Below are 19,017 nucleotides of genomic sequence, written 5' to 3' on the forward strand. Positions count from 1 at the left end.
ATGCGTCGCATTTTTTACAGACTGTCTTCGAAGAGATTGAAGAAGAAAAGACCTTTTTTATGAGTACTGGAAAGATGCCGAGAAACAGCACGCATTGTAGGCCGTGTTTCTGGATTCACATATGTGCACATGACAGCAAGTTTGGCTACAAAAAGCACTTTCTCTGCTTCTTGGTCCATGGAGCTGATATACGTTGGTCCAACATATCCCAGAGCTTTACATCCATCTCTTGCTCTGTGAGAACAAAAGATGATAGTTGCTCCCCAGGATGCCTTCCCATTAGAACTTCAAGTGCTAGGACTCCAAAGCTATAGACATCACATTCTTTGTCACTCTCATGGTGTATGCCAACTCTGCAGTAAAGAAGCTAGTCATCTTTTGTTAGTGTTCTTAAAAAATAAACATGGTTTAGTGGATGGATCTACCAGGTGTAAGGCCAATAAAACGTATAATAGTCTTACACAGGACAATACAAAATCTTTTGAGAAGCAAACATCTTCAAGTTCAAAAAATTTAGTGCATACCTGGAGCCATGTAGCCATGCGTACCTACACGCAGTCCAGTTGGATGAATTTGGGTTTAGTAATCTTGCTGTTCCAAAATCAGAAACACATGCATCAAAATCAGGATATAACAAAATGTTCTTGCTGGAGATGTCGCGGTGGATTATTGGAATTGAATGATCATGGTGCATATATGACAAAGCATCAGCAACACCAGTTATGATATTCACCCTCTTTGCCCAATCTAATCCTTTAGCCTCTTCATTGCTGCTTAATATGTTTGCCAGGCTTCCCCTTTCTAAATATTCATACACTAAGAATGACCAATGAGGATGCTTACAGAATCCATAGAGCTTGACTATGTTTCTATGGCGAACTTTTGTCAATGCTTTAATCTCATTTCTGAAGCCAAAGTCTGTCAACGTATCATTACCCTGTTGATTGAACTTCTTGACTGCCACTATTTGACCTGTGGGGAGTTCAACTTTGTAGACGCTACCATGACTTCCTGTACCAACAACATAGTCATCACTGAAATTCTTTGTAGCATTGACAATATCCTCATAAGCAAGTTTACCGTCATAGTTCCATATGGAGAAAAAATCATTTCCTTGGCTTGTTTCAACAATGATTCTGCTCTTGTTTCGCCTTCTCAATTTTGTTTTTTGACAGATCTTGCAAGTTCCAGTAACCAGGAACAGAAGAATGAGGACTGCAGCAACTGGAGTAACAATCGCCTCCAATGTTTGACTTTTCTTTTGGTGTATAACATCTTTTGGAGGCTTGCATGGACGCAAGTTAACTCCTCCACATAAGCCAAGATTGCCTATAAATGACTCTACCGAAGCATTCAGGAAGGCAGAGTTGTTTGGGAGAGGACCTATGAGACTGTTAAAGGACAAATCAACTGAAGTCAAACTAACCATTCCTGCCAAAGATGATGGGATTGTACCTATGAGCTTGTTATGGGAAAGATTGAGCTTCTCCAGATGATTTAACTTCCCAAGTTGGTCTGGTATTGTCCCTGTTAGCATGTTACGGCTAAGATCTAGCAGCATAGATAGTCCTGCCAAGTTCCCCAACTGAGAAGGAATTTTTCCGTTCAAGGTATTTTTACTCAGCTTCAATCGAATCAACGTAGTAGAATTCCCAAGCTCTTCAGGTATTGGTCCGCTAAGGTTGTTTGATGACAAATCCAAATACTGCAAATTTTTTAACATTCCAATCTCTGATGGTATGCCACCAGAAATATGATTGTTACTCATATCTATATATTGCAAGAACGAAAGTTCCCCTATTCCTCTTGGAATCTCTCCTGTTATGTAATTGGTAGAAATATTTATTAGCCCCAATCGTGCCAGTTGAGAAATTGAACCTGGAATCTTGCCGATGATGTGGTTATTAGAGAAATCCAACCGTTGAAGACTGTGACATCCACTCCAGCTCGGCGAGAGCTCTCCTGTTAGTTGATTGTTGCTTATGTCAATGCGCAACAGGTTCGGATATGATCCAAATGCCTCTGAAATGTTACCACTAAGTTGGTTCCCACTTAAAGTGAGTTTGTATAAGCTTGTACAATTCCTCAAGCTTTCTGGTATTGATCCAGTGAAATGGTTGTTGGAAGCAGATAAGACGAAGGGCATGCCACCCTTACATATTATTGATGGTAAAGAACCGAAGAGATTATTCGCTGAAAGGAACAACTGGCCTAGACTTGTCAGATTACTCATTTGTGGAGGTAGAGTGCCGAAGAGGCTATTATTGCTCAGGTTCAGGAAGTAAAGATCAGACAGGTTACCTATTGAAGGAGGGACCAAACCTGGAAGAAAGTTAGACGCTAAATCCAATTCAATGAGCGCACTGAGCTTCCATAACTCTTGTGGAATGGTCCCAGTCAGCAAATTTACTCCAAGGAACAAATGCTGCAGACTGGACAGGTTTCCAATCTGCACTGGAATGGAACCTGTAAGTGAGTTGGTATCAAGGTCCAAGAAGTCGAGATTTGTGAGCTCTCCTATCGTCTGTGGAATAGTTCCAGTAAGATGGTTGTCATTGATGATTAGATTCACTAGACTAGATAATTGTCCAATAGAAGTAGGGAGAGGTCCTGCGAGGGAGTTGAATGACAATTTTATAGAAACAAGGTTCTTAAGCTTTCCTATTTCAGGTGGTATGGATCCAAGAAAGGAGTTGTCGGTTAGGTCCAAATCGGTGAGTTTCATGAGATTTCCAATCTCAGAAGGGATCTCACCAGACAACTTATTTTGAAGGATGATCATGTGAGAAAGCCAGACAATTCCCTAGCGCCTTAGGCATTGAACCTGTGAGTTGGTTTGAGTAAAGGCTTACTCGACCAGGCTGCTAAGTTTCCCCATTCTGAAGGGACACGTCCGAATAGATTATTCACTGAGAGGTTTAAACTTGTAAGGCTAGACATGTTGCCTATGGAAGATGGGATTGGTCCTTGGAAAAGATTATGAGCTAGATCAAGCGTGTCAGCTTCTCCAACTGGCCTATTTCTAGAGGGATGTTGCCGGTTAGTTTGTTGCCAAAAGCACAAGACGAGTAAGGTTCCTCCAATTGGTGAAAAAGCTCGGTATTAGCTCTCCATCAATAAAGTTGTCTGATATCCAGAACTCAGAAATTTGAGTAACATTGGCCATAGTAACGGGTAAGCTGCCAGAAAACTGGTTCACCGATAAATCTAGGAAGGTAAGTTTGGAGAGGTTGCCTATACCATCAGGAATGCTTCCATTGAGATTGTTACCTCTGAGATCGAAATGTGCAAGATTAGGGAAGGCAGCGAAGTCGAAATAGTTGAGTGTACCTCGAAGACCTTTATTTTGAAGACTTATCTTGACGACACTCGTTTTATCGCTGCTGCACTGTATCCCGTCCCACTGGCAGGGAGCGCCATATCTGGATTTGAGGAATGACCAAGAGGAATTCAGCACGTGGGCGTCTTGGAGACTGTCTCTCCACTTGAGAAGTGCTTTTGCTTCTGCCTGCAATGACTGAGCACGTGCGTCTCCTAATGAACAAAGACTCCAAAGAAGGAAGAAAAGCAGGAGCAGCCGGTCGCTTCTCATGGTGCTATTGTTTCTGTTGCAACTGAGAAATTAGGCGTTCGTGTGGATTCACTAGTGGTGCATGTTAATGGCATATAAAGATGTTGGGAAGTCCACAGTCCGCGACGAAGATACCTAGAAAACAACTTTGTCCATTCCTTTACATTCCACATATTCTAGGTCTGAAGTTCCTGGAAACTTCATTTCCATTCTATATTTCCATGTAGCTGCCTAAAATTTTGTACTCCGATCGCTACGTTAAGTTAGTGGGCAGCCATTTTTCCAGCAGCGGTCCCACGTATGTTTTGCAACTTTGTCAAGGGAGAAAAGGAAATGTGTTTGCATCATCAACGGTAAAACAAGAAGCCGACTAGCGAGAGTTGTTTTCTTTGATGAGTTGAATGTGAAGTTTCTGGATTATCAGAAACTTCAAGTTATAAGAAGGTCAGGGGTTCAAAGCCCGACTGTATGTTCCTAAACTTGCGGGTCTGCCTAACCATGCGTATTGTTTGGCCTATAGAAGAGCACATTTTTATGTTAAAATTTTCAAATCAAATAAAGAATATAAAATGGGCACGTATGTGAAGATAAAAGTAAATGAGAAATTAAAGGGAAGTGATGGAAGGAACAATTATTGGCCCTTGTAGATATTGCAGTCACAAACTACTCTTGCGCATATTAATTTGTGCCTTTGTAGTTTCTTTTACTTGGCAAAAAAGTAGTCAAGTCAACCATGTACGTGGAAAGTATAATAAAGGGAAAAAGACGATAACCAGCCGAATTTCCTCTTGGGCGCATGGGACCGTGGCATTCATCAGCAGAGGAGGCCCAGCCACTTCACAGACAACGTGAAGACCCCGCTAAATAATGCGATTCCGGGCGGTCAACCACCAGAAAATTCCTCGTGTTCAGTTTCTTCTGATCCAGAGAAATTTGATCGGTTTAAGACTAGTAGATTCTACAGCTAACAGAACATCCATGGTTGGATGTAGAAGGAAATGAAATCCCACCACGAAGCCAGAAGCCAACCATTTTGCTGTGTAAGCCGGGTGAGTAGTGGCCCACTATAAGAAATGTAAAGAAAAGTCCAAAAGCTAAACAGATTCCAATTCTTTCCTGTCTCTTTCCCTCTCTTTTTCCTTGCTATCCTGGACCTCTGTGATTTTATCTCCTACAGAATTCCGACGTAGTAATATATATGCTTATATCAGCCGATATATGTTCCACAGGGTCTCTTAGTCTCTTCCTCCCTGTCATTCACCTCCTCTCCTCTGTTAACAAATGAAGTGGAATCTCACTGGTTTTGTATTGCGCGATACAACGGAACCGATCAATGGATTCCAATGACGTTGCACAGCGCTTTAGTTTTTCTTTCACTGCTAACTGTCGAGCATGAAGCTTGATTAAACGTGTAGAATTAAATATCTAAACAATCTGATAAACTGCAGCTTGCAGCCCCAATTATAATCTGCCAAAGCAAAAGTTTACCACAGTGACAAGGAAAATTGAACTCGTATCCTTTATGAAAATACAAAACAACAAATTGATCAGTGAAAGGAAATAAACATCAAGCGAATGTAGCTTACTGCAAGAAAAGCTGAGATGATGGAGGAGAAGGAAACTGCCATACTGTTCATCGGCCTACCCAGTACTTTAGTTACGCAGTTCGGTGAAGGGAGCGGTAGTGCTTCCTGCTTTTTATAAAGAAGAACTGTGTGTGCGTGTTTGATCGATACCATTGACCGATTCGGAGGCAACTCGGGCACGGAACACGTTGAAGCCCTGGTATTTATACGACCAAGAACCGGTCGCATAACAACAGTACATAATAGATTTCAAGGCAAATCATGGACTCAGATTCAATCGACCGACTGGAAACGAGAATGTGGACAATCATGGACCGAACCGTTTACATTGGATCCCGACGTGACGTGTGAAGGGGATTAGGAAGAAGGAGAGACGGAAATACAGAAACTGCATGAGCCCTTGGCTTCTGGCAGGGTGTGACTTGTGGGCGAGACGGAGAAATGGGGCCTCTGTTCTTCATCTTCAAGTGTATACTGTAATTTCCCGGATGAAGCATGAAGACCCAAGTTGTGCGAAAAGGTCCTGCTCTAGATTAGTACGTCATCCTTTTCTAAGATTATTAGTAGTTGCAAACCAATCTTTCCCTCATTTTTTACCCCTTCGTTTCGTTGTTCAATATTCTTATTTATAGGCTATAGTTCATTGATCTCAAAGAGAGAGAGGGGGGGGAGAGAGAGATATGAATAACTAACCACTGAATTTATCACAAAATTATAAATAACTACCTAACATTTCAAAAAGACTATAAATAACTGCCAACTTCGTAAAATAGTTCACAAAAACTTCACAACGCAAATTGTCTCGTGTAACAGGCAGGTCATGTTTGCTTAGAAAACGAGGGCAGTTTTGCAAATTATCTTCAAGGATAACAAGCAAACAAGATTTTTCTACCAGCAGTCCAATTATAATCCAATTAGTGAAAGGTAGCAAGCATTAGCCTTCTATTATTTTTAAATATTTAAATTTATGTTAATTTTAATATTTTTGACAAATTCACAATTATACATTTTAACTTTAAACTTTTAGATCAATTTTTCGACGGATGGTAGTGGGGGTAAAGTGGCCATGGCCCCTTGTATCTCCACCGGGAGTGGATGAGTCATGTATCCACTCTACAAGACTTTAACGGTACCCTGCGTTGGTGTACCAAATTTAGTGCCCCAGTACAATTAAATATGAAAATGCTTTCATTTAAATAAGGAAAATAAACTTCCTAAAAATAAAAGAGGTAATAAAAAAATTAAAAGACTAAAAAAAAAACATTTCTTTCAACAATTTTAAAATTATCTTTGTTATCGTTTGGTATGTGTATGTATGTTGTGTGCACCGAGGGGCGCAGGCAACTCTGCCTCGTTTCCGTCTTATGTAATTCAAGCATTTCCATTTTAATAGTTTCCATCAGCATGATAAAGTACGAAGGCGACTTGGGTGTTGTAGTGGCTGTGCTGCAGAATCCCACAACCACCTGACAACATCATCAAGTCCAAATATCATCACAAACAACAATAAGAAGGCGTCGATTTGTTAAATGCTGGATCGATCCCTATGTTGCTTTCTGTAAATGGTTCTTAAATTTTAAAGGAAATCAATATCGATGTTGTTTGAGAGATGGGACTAACACCCACATTTTACAATTGTTGTCTGGTATCTCATAGCTAAAATTCGACAAGAGATTTAAACTCACTTTCGTGCAACTCAATCTACTATATATATATATATATATATATATATATATATATATATATATATATATATATATATATAGAGTTATAGACCCTAAAAGTGGACAAAATAAGAGACTTTTGCCTAAGCTTGATTCTTGACATAAACAAACACCACTGTGGAGTTCATTATATTTATAAACAGCATAGTAGCACACGTGTTAAGGAACAAATTGAAAAGAGATAACTTTACAGATGACTGTTCAAAAAATTTGACATTTGATAACTATAATCAACTGCTTAGCTTAATGAAATAAACACCTGATGAGTAAAAAACATTAGTACATATAGTTAAAATGACAATTTTACCATTCAATAAATATAATTGGAGACGACGGTCCAGCCCATATACGTACTAGTAGCATGCAGATCAGTTGGGAACCCAAGCAAGGCCCTCTACAATAAAGTGGCAAATGGGCACAGTTCCTGGCTTCACACCCAGCACCCTGAAGCTCTCATGCTGGGGATTCCAGTTTGATGTATCGAAATGACACAAAGCAATGGCGTTCACTCGGCTACCATCTTCAGCAACCAACGGAACCATGTACACCCTTGTGCCAGCGAAATTGTGACAGTAGAACACAGCAAAAGGAAACACAGTGTTGTGGCATGCCATGACTTTATTGGACAGCATCCTTCCACCACCAGCACCTACTCTGTAACTCCTGACCTTCGCAGCCTCCTCTCTGTTAACAGCAGAAGTGGCCACCGCATGAATCTGTCTTGTTCCCAACTCCGCAACAACGAAATCGATCATCGACTCTAGTGATGTTGCACAATGCTTTACTTCTTCTTTAATTGCAGCCGCCTCACAATCCTCAAGTGTTTCCCTGGTAAGAGATGCACGGTCGGATTCGGGTTCGATGGAGAACATCTTGAGGATGGCAGTGATATTGGAGGTTGAGAAGGGAATTGCTTGAGCTCGCTGGCGGGGGAAGAAACGACCACCACTAGAAGCTACGGGGGTGATCATCATGGTGACGTTCATCTTGCTACCAGGCTGCAGGTCTTCCCTCTGGAAATAAAGAGGTGCATGGTTCGGTGGGCAATTCATGGCGCTTGAGCTAGGGTAACTGCTCATCCTGGGCCACTTATTACCGCAAGCTTCGAGGCTACGACGACCAAATCCTGCAGTGAGTGCAAATTAAAGGACTGGTTAAGTAATCAACCTTATTATATTATTTGCGCACCATAAATTGGAGCATACATGTGACACTTAATCCTGTTTACTATTAACCGGTTTTTCTTCTTCCGTAAAATGAGGCGTAATAACAAGAGAGCTGAAGTGGCTAATGATGTGCATATATATTGAGCTAAAACATGTCAAATTCTTGGAAGTTCCCGATGCTTAAATGAAAAGTATGACACTAGTTGGGAAACAATTGCCAGATGAGCATTAATGTTGATTGATGATTTAATTGTTTTTTAACCATTCAATGGAGACTTTAAGAACAAATGTCAGAAATTGCAGACCCCTACTAAGTATAGAAATGTAGTAGAAGGGCTTTTTCAAACATGTATATCGTTTAGTTGATGATAATTAGTAATTTATTATTGTATAGTGTACTTTTGTTATCTAAATAAAAAAATTATTGTTTATGTAAAATAGTTATCTATGTGTACTTATGTACTAAAAAGCGATGACAGTTTTTAGCAACGGTCAAATCCGTGACTGCAACCTTCTTCATGCTATAGTTCGTTGTCGTTGGTGTTGGATGGATTCGTCGTCAATATTTGCTTATTGTTTTTCTTAGGTGACTGAAATTTCCATGCCATTATTATATTATCCGACGGACAGATCTGTCACTAATTCTTGCTGTTAAATGACTGTACGAACTGTTGCTAAACATCTGTCACTAGTGTCTAAATTTTTTGCCGTCATTGTTGTTAATGGTGATGGCTAATTTAGTTGCGACAAAGACATCACGAGGGGTACACTCTCAAAATGGCAACGGCTAATTTCATTCCTAGCAGTTTAAGCGAAGAACTGGGATTTATGTAATAGCCGTGGAAACCATGGTAATAGCAACGTTTTGGCGGTAGCTATTAATCATAATCGTGGTGTTACGACTGCTATTGGCACTTTCAGCGACTGATTTTAATTGATTTTTAATCATCGGGTGGGGACCTTAAGAACGATATATATATAATTTGGTAGTGCAATACCTATCCGAGAGGGGGACAAGAGTGCTCGAATGGCAATTGGCATGGGGGTGCTTGGGAACATCTTGTTCCAATAACCATCAGGCGTCAAATATAAACTGCAGCTTGCAGTCCCAATTATAAGCTGCCAAAACAAAAGGTCATCACAGTGAGATGGAAATTAATTCCCATCTTTTAATGAAATCGTGCAACAAATGACATTGAAGAAGAAAATACAGATGATCAAGCAAAATAAAGATCAAACAAAACAAATGTAGCTTACTGCAAGAAAAGCTGAGATGATGTAGGAGGAGAAAACTGCCATGCTGTTCGTCGAGCTACCCAGTACTTAAGTTTCTGCTGTTCGGTGAAGGAAATGGTATTGCTTCCAGCCTTTTATAAGGAAGAACTGTATGTGCGTGTTTGATCGATAATGCTGACCCATTCGGAGGTAAGGTGGACACGGAAGACATTGAAGCCCTAATATTTATATGACCAAGAATTAAGCGGTCGCATGGCAACAGTAAATAGATTCAATCGACCGACCGGAAATGGGCAACTGGACAGTCATGTAAGCTTCTTTCTCAAAATTCCAGCCATTTATACGAACAATCTCACTGTTCTACACCTGAAATGAAGATATTCCCTTGTGTGTTTATTTAGCATAATCTTTTTTTTTTTTTTTTTGAGCAGTTTTCACGTATGACTCCTAAAACCGGACCGTGTGTTAGGGGCTCAAAATGACCAAAATGTCCTCTTGTATAAAATGAAAGACCCTCGCATAACGGTTAGAGTAGAATGGTAAAAAAAAGAAATGCCCCTGAAAGATGACTAAAGTGTCCATCTGATCAGAACACAGCTTCTTGTGTTAACGACATAACTAAAATTTTATTTGATCCATGAACTTTCACTATTACTGAGAAAGTTCAGAGGAGAAAATGTTGGTTATGTAAAAATTAGGTCCCCAATTCAGTTTTTTTTTTTTTTTTTTGAAAAAAAAAGAAGAAAAAACATGGTCATTTCGAGTCCAGTTAATTGAAGTCAGGTCCAATAATGTTCAGTACATGGTGAATCTGACCCGAACCGTTTACGTCGAGTAGTCATCTTCCTGACGTGTCAAGGGAATTCATCTTCGACTGCATACAGTGACTTTTCTCTAGCAGTTGTCCCGTGAACACCCAATTAGCTTGAAATGTTCTCGAGACCGGGTCTAATACCTGTGACCCAATTTTCCTCTTGTTGAATTTTTGAACTTTGATACTTTTGTTTCATTCGTATTTAGGAAGATTATTCATTCATAAATGGCATAAGTTTATTGGTTCATTAAACGGGCTAAGGAACATAGCTTTTAAGCACAACAATTTGGGGTTTGGTAATAGGAAAGCTGTGTTCCTTGGAACGCAGTGTTCCAAGCATGTGTTTACCTTTCAAATAAAAAAGCATTCATGTTACCAAACGCATATCTTGCACTAGGTATACTAAACCACTAGCATTTATTATGTAACTCTTATGAGACCTATATTGAATGCATTGTTCATTTTTTCCCTTTTCGTTTCTTATTAATTTTTTCCAAGCTCTTACTTTCAGTGCAAGCTATTTGGTAGAGACCGACTCCTGGGAAGACGGTGCCACACCATCTCCTTTAGACACGCATCTCAGTTTGCAAGACGGGACAGAATGGCTTCAATGAATGTTACTATTATCATTGCACATTTGCATACAATGGTTGAAACAGTCAATCCGTGACGAAGAAGACGACCTAGAATAAAACAGTCCACGACGCAGAAGGTAAGCAATGATACTGCAACTCAAGGTACGCAATGACATATATACAAATGATCATACTGAACATAAACTCAATAAATACTGCCATTGTATATTGTCCTGTATGTGTATGGGCACTTCATATGTATACTGCCCCCTTACTGCCATGACGGGGAGGCCTAATTACCCCAAATTGGTCAGCATATATATATATATAATAGGAAGGAAATTATATAAAAAAAAATTACTTCTGAATTTTTTAATATAAATTTTGTTTAAAGTCTGTCATACAGGTTGAAAAGCATTAGCGCATATTGGTAGTATTATGTGTTTAAAAAAACATGGTTTTGGATATGTCACCAACAAAGCAATTCAACCAAATTTCCATGACTCATTGGAAACTTTATTTTCATCTAATCAAGTTTGTACACAACTGGGTAAAAACTTTGTCGCTATCGCCGTCAATCTCACGCTTTAACACACAGTGGTAGATTTATTATTATGGTATGGAAAACTGGTATGCCTCTCCCACTGTTAGATTCTCATCGCAGCCATTTAGCGAGTCAAAACTATATGGCATATCTTAGGGAGTGTGTCGAAAGTCTTTTAGATTGTATTGTTACTCCCATGAAAATTTAGTTCGGGCCATGCCTTCTTCTGCCAAATTCAAAACGAAAAAAGCCAAGTCATGTACAACAATAATTTTTGCTCATACAACCCTGTAGTCACAACACAAGCGTTTTTCGATTATGTTGTAAAAGAAGACACCAAATGTCGTTCCAGCTATGGATATTTAATTTTGTTGTGATTTTCTTTTTCATTTTTTAGTTTTTTTTTTTTTTTTTTTTTTTTTTTTTTTTTTTTTTTTTTTTTTTTTTTTGCCTCAGCCAGCCAAGCTGCCAAATACAAGAACTTCTTCATTGGAAAGGGTGGTTAACCTCAGACAACCTACAGCGGTGAAAACTTCACCGGTATAGGTCTCATCCCATTCACGTGCGTAAACAGATATTTTCCTCATGCAAACATCATGGCGGTAAAAAGAACGAACGTAAGAAAACATCAGTATGACCTTTACGGACGTTTTGCTTATTTTTCAATAACGTTTTTCACTCAATAATAAAAACCTCTTTTTTTGTAGTAGTAGGAAAAAGAGCAAAACTCTACAGGACGGGGAAAAGGACCGTGGCGGCACTCTCTGGCACCATTAATGCTGTGATTCCTCCTCTATCTCGCTGTCTCAGGTCCTCGAGAGACAGGCATTTGCTGGCTCTTCACCATCCTTCTGTTTTTGTTATCTGGGTAAGTACTCATCCCTAACACTTGTTTGTATTGCTCAAAATATCATGTGTGATTTTCTCAGAAGAAATTAACTTTTATATATGGGTTTCTGAGTACATTTTAATGCTTTTCATTAATGAAACTTTTGTAAATTATTTTGTTGAAATTAGGCCTTTTTGTAATTTTTCAAATAATAGGTTTCATATTTCATCCTAAAAATCAAGGGGTGATTCCGAACTCGATCAATCACCTCTTAGCTCCCTCCCATAGTGTCCTTGCAGGTTTCTTTGTCTTGTCTGTCTACCGTAATTCTAGTTCATTGTTTCATTACTTCAAAGAAATATTTAATTATGGAACATCTCTGTCCCTCCTCTTTTTTTTTTCTCTCTCTCTCTCTCTAGCCTCTGTGAGGAATTTAAGGATTTGAGTAGGGTAGCTTGAGTAATTTTCCCATTCCATAAAGTTCATCTCCGAGGAGTGGCATGACCCATGCACGTATAAGGTGCAAAGTGTCAAGATCTTAGAGTTCCATTAATTGCAAAACTTGGTTTTTCTTGTTCGCCGGACCAAGTTATAAATATTTCTCTTAATTTTAGTTCTCCTGATTCAGCAATTTGATCATGTGACGGCCAATATCAATGTAATAGACATTACCATGACCTAGAGTTGTGAGCTGATCAGGATTCAATGGCGCCAATAAGTGATAAACTCATAAGGAAATAAGGCAAGTAATTAACTGATGCTGTTTTATTTATTATCAGTTCATTCAAAAGAGTAATTTGAATAGCTGTAGGCGGCCTGCTCATGTACGTACAAGGAAGTAGTAGTTGGGGACGCTGGCGAGATCCTTTAGAATGAAGTGGCAAATGGGAACAGTTCCTGGTTTCACACCAGCAACCGGTAGCTGGCATGCCCAGAATTCTCGCTTGATGTATCAAAATGGCACATAGCAATGGCATTCACTCGGTTACCATTATCAGAAACCAACGGAGCCATGTATGCCCTTGCTCCTGCCAAATTGTGGTAGAACACAACATAAGGAAACATCATATTGTGGCAAGTCATCATTTTATGGGACATCACCCTCCCCTCACTAGCACCAGCCCCTGCTCTGTAAGTCCTGGCCTTCAACTCCTCCTCTCTATTAACAACAGAAGTGATCGCCACATGAATTTCACTAGTTCCGAACTCCACGACAACAAAATCGATCATGGATTCCAGTGACGTTACATGGTACTCGAGTTCTCCTTTAACTGCAGGTTTCTCGCAATCAACAAGTGTTTGCCTGGTAAGAGATGCAGAGTGGAATTCAGTGGAGAACATCTTAAGGATGGTAGTGAGGTTTGAGGTTGAGAAGGGAATTTCCTGGGCTTGTTTGCGTGGCAAGAAAGTACGCTCAGAGCTGACACCACCGACAATAGAAGCATCATTTGCTAAAGGGGTGATGAAGATAACCAACAATGTTTTTCTTTCTTGGAAACCCCTCAATGGATGGACATGAGTACCTGATGTCAGAGTAGGGGATGGGAAGAGAAACGAAACAATCGTCAATCGTCGGGCATGAGAGTGCTGGGGAAGGCCTCATTCCATTTAGCTTTATAGCGAGAGTGCCGGTAATTGTGTTCGCGGCCCCGGCAAGCAGCTGACAGAGAAAAGAAACAATCGTCATCCACCATATACTCTGGTAATTCAAGTTGGATTAGACCTGAGAATCTTTTATGCCGGAAAGAACTGGTTGATGGCATGGCGTGTGCAGAGCTGCTGTGGGAAGACGGAAGCGAGCGGCCTGCTTCCGGCAGGTGGGATGGCGCCCACTGGCAGTTTGGCTGTCCCTGGAGAGTGGGTCTCACTAGTACTCATACGTTTCGAGCAAAGGGAATTGATGGACCTGTGCACTTGCCAGGAAGAAAGTGAGAAGAACGAAACCAAGTCCGCCATTCAAGGCTCCAACTCAAGCTTGGCCAAATACGGAGAAGGAGGCCGCAAGTGCTTGCCCCTTTTTACATAGCGATATATAGCGATACACAAAAGAATGTAGGACATGATGCTGGTTATGTTCACATCTCTTTGTCTCGCTCACTTTGATGCCTTCAAGCTGGTCGGTCGGGCCACCGGTGATCTCCCCATATAAGAGAAGACATATTTTTTATATATTCATTTTAATGATTTCACCAAGTATTTAAATCTTGAGTAGTTATGTATATCATTTAGGAAAAAATGTAAAAAATAAAAAAAAAGGAAAGAGAGAGAAGGCTAGAGTAATGTAAGTATTGCAATCCAACCATGGATATGATACGGTACACCCATAATCCGGTTCAAGAAAACAGTACTCAGAAAAATCAAACCATACATAACGCACTTTCTGCATGCCGCTTGCCTGCCTAAGCAATTATACTTTCAACTACACTTCTTTATAATTTCCCTCACTTTTTCCACCTTTCACTTTCCCATCCTTTTTTTCTCTTCCACCCACAACATTCCATTCCACCTCGTCCTTTTTTTTTTTTGACTTTTTCAGCAACTACCCTTTTCATCCTAAGATTGGATGTTTATTAGAACTATATATCTCTTGGGTTTCATGGATACTAAAACCTTACACCAAATTCTGATATAATTATTAAGTGGGCTCAAATTTTCTGAGGTCCGAATAATGGGGGTCCCGAGAATCTACTACTACTGTCACACAAACATGAGCATTTTTTCTTCAAGTTACAAGTGTTTGCATCATTAAAAAAAAAAAAAAAAGTCACCCTTGCCGATACGTGACTTGCTTGGTTAAGCGTCCCATTTTGGAGGTGTAAAGTTCTTGGAGAAGTAATTGCTGTTTTTACAACTTTCTTCAAGTTTTAATGCCGAGATGCATATGCAACTGCTTCTTGTTTCTCATTTCCCTTTTTCTCCTCGTGAAACCTTACACAAGCTTATGCACCGCCAACCAGCAGCTTTATTCAAATGGCACCTTATGATTTTGTACATCGAAGCATTACTTGCGCTTCCACACCATTATCATGATGCGTCATATTTTTCACAGATTGTCTTCAAAGAGATTGAAGAAGAAAAGACTCGTGTTCTGGGTACTGGAAAGATGCCGAGAAACAGAACGCATTGTAGGCCGTGTTTCTGGATTCACATATGTGCACATGATTGCAAGTTTGGCTACAAAAAGCACTTTCTCTGCTTCTTGGCCCACAGGAGCTGATATACGTTGGTCCAACATATCCCAGAGCTTTACATCCATCTCTTGCTTTGTGAGAAAAGCAAAAGATGATAGTTGCTCCCCAGGATGCCTTCCCATTAGAACTTCAAGAGCTAGGACTCCAAAGCTATAGACATCACACTTCTTTGTCACTCTCATGGTGTATGCCAACTCTGCAGTAAAGAAGCTAGTATTTTTAAAACATTAACATAGTTTAGTGGATGGATCTACCAGTTATAAGGCCAGTAGAACTTATAATAGTCTTAAAAAGGACAATGCAAAATCTTTTGACAAAAAATTTAGCGCATACCTGGAGCCATGTAGCCGTGCGTTCCTACGCACCAAGTCCAATTGGATGAATTTGGGTTTAGTAATCTTGCTGTTCCAAAATCAGAAACACATGCATCAAAATCAGGATATAACAAAATGTTCTTGCTGGAGATGTCGCGGTGGATTATTGGAATTGAATGATCATGGTGCATATATGACAAAGCATCAGCAACACCAGTTATGATATTCACCCTCTTTGCCCAATCTAATCCTTTAGCCTCTTCATTGCTGCTTAATATGTTTGCCAGGCTTCCCCTTTCTAAATATTCATACACTAAGAATGACCAATGAGGATGCTTACAGAATCCATAGAGCTTGACTATGTTTCTATGGCGAACTTTTGTCAATGCTTTAATCTCATTTCTGAAGCCAAAGTCTGTCAACGTATCATTACCCTGTTGATTGAACTTCTTGACTGCCACTATTTGACCTGTGGGGAGTTCAACTTTGTAGACGCTACCATGACTTCCTGTACCAACAACATAGTCATCACTGAAATTCTTTGTAGCATTGACAATATCCTCATAAGCAAGTTTACCGTCATAGTTCCATATGGAGAAAAAATCATTTCCTTGGCTTGTTTCAACAATGATTCTGCTCTTGTTTCGCCTTCTCAATTTTGTTTTTTGACAGATCTTGCAAGTTCCAGTAACCAGGAACAGAAGAATGAGGACTGCAGCAACTGGAGTAACAATCGCCTCCAATGTTTGACTTTTCTTTTGGTGTATAACATCTTTTGGAGGCTTGCATGGACGCAAGTTAACTCCTCCACATAAGCCAAGATTGCCTATAAATGACTCTACCGAAGCATTCAGGAAGGCAGAGTTGTTTGGGAGAGGACCTATGAGACTGTTAAAGGACAAATCAACTGAAGTCAAACTAACCATTCCTGCCAAAGATGATGGGATTGTACCTATGAGCTTGTTATGGGAAAGATTGAGCTTCTCCAGATGATTTAACTTCCCAAGTTGGTCTGGTATTGTCCCTGTTAGCATGTTACGGCTAAGATCTAGCAGCATAGATAGTCCTGCCAAGTTCCCCAACTGAGAAGGAATTTTTCCGTTCAAGGTATTTTTACTCAGCTTCAATCGAATCAACGTAGTAGAATTCCCAAGCTCTTCAGGTATTGGTCCGCTAAGGTTGTTTGATGACAAATCCAAATACTGCAAATTTTTTAACATTCCAATCTCTGATGGTATGCCACCAGAAATATGATTGTTACTCATATCTATATATTGCAAGAACGAAAGTTCCCCTATTCCTCTTGGAATCTCTCCTGTTATGTAATTGGTAGAAATATTTATTAGCCCCAATCGTGCCAGTTGAGAAATTGAACCTGGAATCTTGCCGATGATGTGGTTATTAGAGAAATCCAACCGTTGAAGACTGTGACATCCACTCCAGCTCGGCGAGAGCTCTCCTGTTAGTTGATTGTTGCTTATGTCAATGCGCAACAGGTTCGGATATGATCCAAATGCCTCTGAAATGTTACCACTAAGTTGGTTCCCACTTAAAGTGAGTTTGTATAAGCTTGTACAATTCCTCAAGCTTTCTGGTATTGATCCAGTGAAATGGTTGTTGGAAGCAGATAAGACGAAGGGCATGCCACCCTTACATATTATTGATGGTAAAGAACCGAAGAGATTATTCGCTGAAAGGAACAACTGGCCTAGACTTGTCAGATTACTCATTTGTGGAGGTAGAGTGCCGAAGAGGCTATTATTGCTCAGGTTCAGGAAGTAAAGATCAGACAGGTTACCTATTGAAGGAGGGACCAAACCTGGAAGAAAGTTAGACGCTAAATCCAATTCAATGAGCGCACTGAGCTTCCATAACTCTTGTGGAATGGTCCCAGTCAGCAAATTTACTCCAAGGAACAAATGCTGCAGACTGGACAGGTTTCCAATCTGCACTGGAATGGAACCTGTAAGTGAGTTGGTATCAAGGTCCAAGAAGTCGAGATTTGTGAGCTCTCCTATCGTCTGTGGAATAGTTCCAGTAAGATGGTTGTCATTGATGATTAGATTCACTAGACTAGATAATTGTCCAATAGAAGTAGGGAGAGGTCCTGCGAGGGAGTTGAATGACAATTTTATAGAAACAAGGTTCTTAAGCTTTCCTATTTCAGGTGGTATGGATCCAAGAAAGGAGTTGTCGGTTAGGTCCAAATCGGTGAGTTTCATGAGATTTCCAATCTCAGAAGGGATCTCACCAGACAACTTATTTTGAAGGATGATCATGTGAGACAAGCCAGACAAATTCCCTAGCGCCTTAGGCATTGAACCTGTGAGTTGGTTTGAGTAAAGGCTTAACTCGACCAGGCTGCTAAGTTTCCCCATTTCTGAAGGGACACGTCCGAATAGATTATTCACTGAGAGGTTTAAACTTGTAAGGCTAGACATGTTGCCTATGGAAGATGGGATTGGTCCTTGGAAAAGATTATGAGCTAGATCCAAGCGTGTCAGCTTCTCCAACTGGCCTATTTCTAGAGGGATGTTGCCGGTTAGTTTGTTGCCAAAAAGCACAAGACGAGTAAGGTTCCTCCAATTGGTGAAAAAGCTCGGTATTAGCTCTCCATCAATAAAGTTGTCTGATATCCAGAACTCAGAAATTTGAGTAACATTGGCCATAGTAACGGGTAAGCTGCCAGAAAACTGGTTCACCGATAAATCTAGGAAGGTAAGTTTGGAGAGGTTGCCTATACCATCAGGAATGCTTCCATTGAGATTGTTACCTCTGAGATCGAAATGTGCAAGATTAGGGAAGGCAGCGAAGTCGAAATAGTTGAGTGTACCTCGAAGACCTTTATTTTGAAGACTTATCTTGACGACACTCGTTTTATCGCTGCTGCACTGTATCCCGTCCCACTGGCAGGGAGCGCCATATCTGGATTTGAGGAATGACCAAGAGGAATTCAGCACGTGGGCGTCTTGGAGACTGTCTCTCCACTTGAGAAGTGCTTTTGCTTCTGCCTGCAATGACTGAGCACGTGCGTCTCCTAATGAACAAAGACTCCAAAGAAGGAAGAAAAGCAGGAGCAGCCGGTCGCTTCTCATGGTGCTATTGTTTCTGTTGCAACTGAGAAATTAGGCGTTCGTGTGGATTCACTAGTGGTGCATGTTAATGGCATATAAAGATGTTGGGAAGTCCACAGTCCGCGACGAAGATACCTAGAAAACAACTTTGTCCATTCCTTTACATTCCACATATTCTAGGTCTGAAGTTCCTGGAAACTTCATTTCCATTCTATATTTCCATGTAGCTGCCTAAAATTTTGTACTCCGATCGCTACGTTAAGTTAGTGGGCAGCCATTTTTCCAGCAGCGGTCCCACGTATGTTTTGCAACTTTGTCAAGGGAGAAAAGGAAATGTGTTTGCATCATCAACGGTAAAACAAGAAGCCGACTAGCGAGAGTTGTTTTCTTTGA

General features: G+C 40.2%; 1 protein-coding gene and 1 pseudogene across 1 annotated transcript; both read right to left on the reverse strand.

The window, feature by feature from the left end:
• Positions 1 to 145: 145 nt before the first annotated feature.
• On the reverse strand, positions 146 to 3,609 carry LOC116246364 (MDIS1-interacting receptor like kinase 2-like; annotated as a pseudogene).
• Positions 3,610 to 17,276: 13,667 nt separating this feature from the next.
• On the reverse strand, positions 17,277 to 18,662 carry LOC126409714 (probable leucine-rich repeat receptor-like protein kinase At1g35710). Its single transcript, XM_050075647.1, has 2 exons — positions 17,349 to 18,662; positions 17,277 to 17,305 (listed from the first exon to the last, which is right to left on the reverse strand). Exons 1-2 carry the CDS (start codon positions 18,643 to 18,645, stop codon positions 17,277 to 17,279), a joined length of 1,326 nt encoding a protein of 441 aa, XP_049931604.1. The 5' UTR covers positions 18,646 to 18,662.
• Positions 18,663 to 19,017: the final 355 nt, after the last annotated feature.

Source organism: Nymphaea colorata, chromosome 1, assembly GCF_008831285.2.
Source record: "Nymphaea colorata isolate Beijing-Zhang1983 chromosome 1, ASM883128v2, whole genome shotgun sequence".
Lineage (NCBI taxonomy): Eukaryota > Viridiplantae > Streptophyta > Magnoliopsida > Nymphaeales > Nymphaeaceae > Nymphaea > Nymphaea colorata.

Bases quoted from the DNA above. Each gene is read 5' to 3' on its own strand.
- LOC126409714 (XM_050075647.1), bottom strand. From the start codon at position 18,645: ATGAGAAGCGACCGGCTGCTCCTGCTTTTCTTCCTTCTTTGGAGTCTT. The intron at 17,306-17,348 runs GTAACCTGTCTG...GAGCAATAATAG, and splicing joins TTTGGTCCCTCCTTCAATAG to CCTCTTCGGCACTCTACCTC.